Source organism: Corvus kubaryi, unplaced genomic scaffold, assembly GCF_017639235.1.
Source record: "Corvus kubaryi isolate FWS band 111438036 unplaced genomic scaffold, C.kubaryi_AGA036_p1.0 37301, whole genome shotgun sequence".
Classification (NCBI taxonomy): Eukaryota; Metazoa; Chordata; class Aves; order Passeriformes; family Corvidae; genus Corvus; species Corvus kubaryi.
Window position 1 is genome coordinate 489,723 of NW_024581094.1, and position 6,000 is coordinate 495,722.

The 6,000-nt window shown below is 63.2% G+C and overlaps 2 protein-coding genes across 4 annotated transcripts; one reads left to right on the forward strand and one right to left on the reverse strand.

Annotated features, from left to right (window-relative positions):
- The first annotated feature begins 51 nt into the window (after positions 1–51).
- On the forward strand, positions 52–1,950 carry LOC121664510 (PSMC3 interacting protein). Its single transcript, XM_042027840.1, has 8 exons — positions 52–266; positions 347–453; positions 524–613; positions 682–793; positions 907–1,052; positions 1,191–1,244; positions 1,325–1,384; positions 1,464–1,950. Exons 1-8 carry the CDS (start codon positions 236–238, stop codon positions 1,521–1,523), a joined length of 660 nt encoding a protein of 219 aa, XP_041883774.1. The 5' UTR covers positions 52–235; the 3' UTR covers positions 1,524–1,950.
- Positions 1,951–2,121: 171 nt separating this feature from the next.
- MLX (MAX dimerization protein MLX) lies at positions 2,122–5,739 on the reverse strand. Of its 3 annotated transcripts, XM_042027837.1 has the most exons (8): positions 5,641–5,730; positions 5,303–5,339; positions 5,089–5,178; positions 4,544–4,650; positions 4,225–4,324; positions 3,860–3,959; positions 3,434–3,635; positions 2,122–3,321 (listed from the first exon to the last, which is right to left on the reverse strand). In XM_042027837.1, exons 1-8 carry the CDS (start codon positions 5,683–5,685, stop codon positions 3,265–3,267), a joined length of 738 nt encoding a protein of 245 aa, XP_041883771.1. In that variant the 5' UTR covers positions 5,686–5,730; the 3' UTR covers positions 2,122–3,264. The 3 variants fall into 3 exon arrangements, with proteins under 3 accessions (XP_041883771.1, XP_041883773.1, XP_041883772.1); XM_042027839.1 differs by lacking the exon at positions 5,303–5,339 and having other exon boundaries at positions 5,641–5,739; XM_042027838.1 differs by lacking the exons at positions 5,089–5,178; positions 5,303–5,339 and adding an exon at positions 5,040–5,088 and having other exon boundaries at positions 5,641–5,700.
- Positions 5,740–6,000: the final 261 nt, after the last annotated feature.

Consider the following 6,000-nt stretch of genomic DNA (forward strand, 5'->3'; position numbering starts at 1 on the left):
GGCGCACGGGCCCGCCCCGCTCCCGCCCCGCCCGTGCGCGCCCTGTTCCGCGGGGCCGGGGCGGCACCGGAGCGGCGAACGTTCGGCGGCGCTTTGGGGGCGCGGCTCCGCCGGCCCCGCCAATCACAGTCCGCCCGTGCCCTCTCCGCCAGTGGCGGGGAGCAGGCGGCGCGCCGGAAGTGCGTGAACGGCGGCAACCGGGAGCGGAGCGGGGCTGGAGGGCCGGGACCGCGGGATGAGTAAAGGGCGCGAGGCCGCGGCGGGCGGTGAGTGCGGGAGTGGCGGGGGAGCGCCGGGCGGCCTCTGCGGTCCCAGGAGGCCGCGGTGACCGGGGCTGGTCCCGCAGGAGGCGCCACCGCTGTCTTGCTGCGGTACCTGCGGGAGCAGAACCGCCCGTACAGCGCCCAGGATGCCTTCGGGAACCTGCAGCGGGAGCACGGGCTGGGCAAGGCGGTGAGCAGGGCCGGACCGGGCCGGGCTGGGGCGAGGAGCGCCCGGCCCCGGCTGACGCCGCGTCCCGCAGGCCGTGGTGAAGGCGCTGGAGCAGCTGGCGCAGCAGGGCCGCGTGCGTGAGAAGGTTTACGGGAAGCAGAAGATCTACTTCGCTGACCAGGTGAGCCCCGGCCGCCGCCGCTCGCTGGCCCCGCTTACCCCGCACCCCTGACCCGCCGCTCCCCGCAGGAGCAGCTCCCGGCCGCCAGCGATGCGGAGCTCCGCGAGCTGGACGGGGAAATCGCCGCGCGCTCCTCCCAGCTGCAAGCGCTGCAGCAGAGCTGCCGGCACATGGAGGCGGGTGAGTGTGCCTGGCCGGGCAGCCCCGAGGCACCGGGGGGTCTCCGAGGGCACGGGTAGCTGTGCCCTGGTGCCGGCTGGCAGCCCGGCCGGTGATCGGTGCCGCCTTCCCAGAGCTGAAGGACTTGAACAGCTCCATGACAACCCCTGAGATTGGCGGGGAGATCGAGGCGCTGAGGAAGGACTGTGCCAGTTACACGGAGAAACTGGAGAGGATTAAGTCTGCTACCAACCACGTGACTCCAGAGGAAAAAGAGAAGGTGAACAGCTGCTGTGTGTGAACCCGGGGCCAGTCTGGGCTGGGCCTCTGCCAGGACCCAGCACTTCCCTTACAGGCATTGCTTGCCCGGGGCTCATGAGAGCCCCACGGGGCGGCTCTGACCTGGTGCTGTTGGCAGGTGTGCCGGGAGCAGCAGCTGTACCGCCGGGAGTGGCGCCGGAGGAAGCGGATGGTACCGACTGTGGTGCGGGTGGGCGGTGACGGCCCCGCTGGGACCGCTGCCCACAGCCCTCACGTGCCCTGTCTCGCCAGGCCACCGAGCTGCTGGATGCCATCCTGGAGGGGTACCCCAAGAGCAAGAAGCAATTCTTTGTAAGTACAAAGGCTGGGCCCTGCCCAGGGCTGCTGAGCCAAAACCTAAGCCTGTTCTGATCTGCTCGGTGCCATGCAGGAGGAGGTTGGGATAGAGACGGATGAGGACCACGGCGTTGTGCTGCCAGCGACTGTGTGAGGTGCTGGGGGAGCCTTTTTTCTAGGGAGAAGCTGCTGCAGAGCTGCCTCTGAAACTCAAGCTGTTGGGCTGTTCTTTTTCTCTTTTTGCAGGACTGGGGCTTGTCCTGTGTATTTATTTGTTTTTGTTTTAAAATGTTTTGCAGTTGGAAGGGTGGTGGGTGGGAGTGACTCCGCACTGGCCCTCTCCTTGTAGTGGAATGTTGTTTTTTTCCTGCCCTGCAGTGCATGCAGCTGCCTGGCTGGGGTCTGAGGGTGCTGAGTGTGGGGGCACTGGTGCTGTATCCCTGGTGTTCTGGTAAGGAAAGGGAGCAAGGGACTGTCTGGGCTGCAGAGCTCTGTATGTGTTCTAGCTGCTTCCTCCTGTGTGCCTGAGTGGTCACATGAGAATCTGATCTATTAAACACCAGGATTTTGGTTCAGGTGCACATCCTTGTGGTGTTTGTCTCTTCAGAGGGTGTCAGGGCAGGGTTTAGGCTCTGAGGAGCGGAGAAGGCAGGAGCCAGGAGAGGGTAACCTGAGCCACAGGGGCTGGAAGGGGCTTCTGGAAACTACCAGCTCTAGGGCACAGCTCCAGGAACTCAGCATCAGAAAAATCGTTAAAACATTCAGCGAAATTTATTTAATTACTTTTCACAATAGAAAAATACATCACTTTCACTTGTGAGGTCTGTAAAATTCCACGTCCTCTTCCCAAGGCAGCGCTCCCTCCTCAGCGCTGGAAAAACTGCCTGAAATAAACATTCCCTGGATGTGCCCCTGGAGCAGGAGCACAGACATGGTTATGGAGAACAAACCCTGCTGCTGGCAGCACCCTGGTCTCATCACTCTGGACAGTGACCAACCCTCAACCAGGCAGAGCTGTGACCCAGCTGGGCATGGGACAGGGTCAAACATGTCCAAACCCAGGCTTGTACAGCTGGCACAGGCAGTGCTTTGGGACCATTTCAAAATTTACAAAAATAAAAATCAAATTGAGGCTGGTCAGGTATGTGTGTGGAGGAGCAGCAAGCGCACCTGGGCACGTTGTGCTACAGCTGAAGAACTTTCCTGTGCAGTACAGCCACAGTTTCTGAAAAGGAGATGTGTTCCAGCGCTCGCAGGAACCTCCTGTGCTCCTTCCCAGGGATCCACGGCTGCAGCAGTGCTTGGGGTTCATCAGGGCCCTAGCATGTGCTGCCAGGGGTACAGCTCCCAGCTCTTGATGGGCTCATTGTGCTGCCAGCACTGCCAGGCTCCCCCAAAGCACAATAGCTGACTCCAAACAGCTGCCTCAGAGGGGCAGGGGACAGCCCAGTGGGTACTGGGGAGAACCATTCCCATTGCTATTCCAGAAACCCATCATTTTTAATATGCATTTGTTGCATTTCCCCACCCCAGGGAGAGCAGGGCTGTCACAGGCCTGAGAGCACAGGATGGAACTGCTCTGGGATCAGCTCTGCAAGGAGAGTCAGTGGCACAGGCAACCCCAGGGCACTGCCTGAGCCAGAGACTCTGCCCCCCATCTTCTCCTCCATACCACCTTTCCCTCCCCTCTTGCCCAGTCCCTACAAAGATTCAGTGGCGCTGAGTGGAGCAGCAGTGTCTGCACGGCCACCGTTGGGCTTCAGAAGGAATACAATAAATAATTCAGAGAACCTTAAAAACAGCCACAAGGGAGAGGGCCCAGGGTGGTGCCCATCACCCAGGCCCCTGGGCAGGAAGTGCCCCATCCCCACGGGCGCAGAAGTGGCGCAGGAGGCTCAGTAGAGCTGGCTCTTCACCTTGTGCAGGACCCTGATGACAACATCCCGCAGCGTCTGTGGCAGAGAGGGGACACGGTCAGGTGGTCTGGGGAGGAACAGCCACCCCTGTGCCACTGTCTCTGCCCCCTTGGCCATGGCACCACCCCCCCTGCAGTCCTGCATTCACCTGGGGCTTGCACTGCTCCTCAATCCAGCTGAAGACACATGCCGAGAGCTCCTGGAAACTCGTTACAGAGATTGAGGCATTGAAGGACTGGAACAGGGAGTCCATGATGCCTTGGAAAACATTGAACTTCACCTCGTCAGAGACCTGGTTCTTCCCCTCGTTCGGGTTGTCCTGATGAGCTTTCACGATCTGCTCATAGTTCCTGAAACAAGCACAGCACACCAAGGGCAGCAGTGAGGCCTCCACACTTGACTCTGAGCTGCCACTCCCAGCTCCTGCTCCCGGCTCTGAATTCCCACACCCAGCTCCTGCTCCTGGTTCCAAGCTCCAGGCCTGTCCCCGGATGGAGAACCACTGCAGAGCCCTGCAAGGATGTGAGGGAACAACAGGAAGTAGAGGGCATGACCCCAACAGCTCTTCCCTTACACTTTCATGATCTTCAAGGCCATCACATCTTTCCTGAGGGTAGAAACTTCCTCCTCCTGCTTTTTCTTTTCCTTGTGCAGGAACTGGATGTAGTCGATGGCTGAGCATGAAGACACGGAGTGAGGATTTGGGAGCACACATGGACCCCTGAGATCCCCATGGGAGGTGCCTAAGCCAGGGCACCATCAGCTGCCACTGACCCAATTCCCCTGGGAAGGTGGGTGGGTGTGGGTGAGCAGCACCTGAGCTCCCCAGAGCCTCATCACACCAGAAGGTTCTACGGTGCTGAACTTTGCCCTGCACAGCTCTAGGGAGGAGGTTTGGGGGTTGATAGCACCTCCTTCCCTCCCACCCTTGGGACTCACTTTTCTGGAGGACGATGGCCTTGCTCAGCTTCTGCGAGCCGATGGAGAAATCCTGCTGCTCACAGGTGGGGACGATGGCCTGCAAGTCATTGTAGCCTTTCTGCAGGGAAGTAGAGCCACAGAGTTTGGGCTCATCCTGTGAGACCAGGTCCACACCCAGCTCCCACAACACAGCCCATCAGAGCCAGGGCAGCTCCCAGCACACACACATATGCAGGAAGGGCACATCCAGCAGCAAAACAGAGAAGTGCTGGAAGAGCCGGGTGCTGGAGCAGCCTAGGAGCAGCGCTCCAGCAGTGCCTGCTGCCTCTTGCCTCACCTTGATGGCATCTCGGCGCTTCTGCTCAGCCTGGGTGTGCGCCCGGCGGCGCTGGTCCTTGTATGACTCCTTGTAGGACTCCTGATGGTAGTCACTGTCCTCATCATCTGTGGGGACAGAGTGTGGCTGTGGGTGAGGAGTCAAGAGGCACGAGGAGGGGCACAAGACAGCTCAAGGGATCACTACAGCTGCAGCCAGGCCCAGCATAGCCCCCGCCACAGTCAGCTACAGCAGGCTGGGCCAAAGAAAAGCCTTCCAAGGGGCTCCAGCAACCCTTTCCCTCATCTTGGGGAGCTGGGCAGGAGGAAGATGCTGGCAGCTCCCTTGGGAAGGTGTCAAGAACAGTGATTCTCGACTCCAAACCCTGCTGGAAACCACAGAACCCTGATGTTGTTCCCAACACCTTCCTGCTCCTCTTTCTCGTCAGGATAGGAATCCTGCCCAGCCACGCTCACCCCCCCCTCGGTGCAAGGCAGACCTGGAACCCGGCACATACCGGATTCCCCAGCGAGCAGAAACACCCGGTCACGGAGGACAAACCCCACCTGTGTTGGGGACAGAAGAGGCACTGGTGGAGCCGATGCTGTTGGCCCGGGACACTATGCTGCCTTTCCGGGCATTTTCCATGAAGAGTGCTGGAAGAAGAGCGTCCCAGGGTCAGTGCCCAACGCGGGGTGTCACCGGGCGCAGGGACGTGAGAGGCGTCCCCGGGCAGCCGCTGCCACCCACGAACGGGAGCGGCGCGGGCCGGGCACCTACCGGAGTCCAGGCCATTGTCGCCGTAGGCCGCGTCCACCTGCGCGGGGCCGGCGGGCGGAGGAGACACGTCAGCGGGGCTGGGGCGGCGACCGCGGCCCGCGCCCCGGAGCCCCCCGGCCCCAGGAGCTTGGTCGGCCCGAGGAGCACCCGCCAGCCCCGAGCGGCGGCTCCGCCGGGGCCTTTGGCCGCCGCCCCTCGCCCAGGCACTGATTCCTGTGCGCTCCCCGCCCCAGTACCCCCAGCCCGGCGCTCACCCCGCCCGACCGCCGTGAGTACCCCGTCCCGGCGCGTCGCCCCGCGGCACCCGGCGGCCCGGCCCGCCGCGACCCCGGTCCCACCTTCCCCCACGAGTCCTCGGCCGCGCCGCCCGGCGGCTCCGCCATCTTCCGCCCGCCCGCTCACGTGACCGCCGCGGCGGCCGCGCTCCGCTCCGCGCCGCCAGGGGGCGCCTGCGCCCAACCCCGCACGGGTGTGACGTCATCTCCGCCGCACGCCCCCGGTGCGGAACCCCGCCCGGAGGATCCCCGGGGGCACCGGGAGCCCCACACCGAGCCCGGGCCGCAGCGGGAGCTGGGCGGGGCCGGGGGCACCGGGAGCCCCACACCGAGCCCGGGCCGCAGCGGGAGCTGGGCGGGGCCGGGGGCACCGGGAGCCCCACACCGAGCCCGGGCCGCAGCGGGAGCTGGGCGGGGCCGGGG

What these genes read in the sequence shown, in the direction of transcription:
- LOC121664510 (XM_042027840.1), top strand. Translation starts at nt 236, where the DNA reads ATGAGTAAAGGGCGCGAGGCCGCGGCGGGCG. An exon ending in AGATCTACTTCGCTGACCAG is followed by an intron (nt 614 to 681) that starts GTGAGCCCCGGC and finishes CGCTCCCCGCAG; the next exon opens with GAGCAGCTCCCGGCCGCCAG. An exon ending in AGAGCAAGAAGCAATTCTTT is followed by an intron (nt 1,385 to 1,463) that starts GTAAGTACAAAG and finishes GGTGCCATGCAG; the next exon opens with GAGGAGGTTGGGATAGAGAC.
- MLX (XM_042027837.1), bottom strand. Translation starts at nt 5,685, where the DNA reads ATGGCGGAGCCGCCGGGCGGCGCGGCCGAGGACTCGTGGGGGAAG. An exon ending in GGCCATCGTCCTCCAGAAAA is followed by an intron (nt 3,960 to 4,224) that starts GTGAGTCCCAAG and finishes CTTCATGCTCAG; the next exon opens with CCATCGACTACATCCAGTTC. An exon ending in AGGAGCAGTGCAAGCCCCAG is followed by an intron (nt 3,322 to 3,433) that starts GTGAATGCAGGA and finishes TCTCTGCCACAG; the next exon opens with ACGCTGCGGGATGTTGTCAT.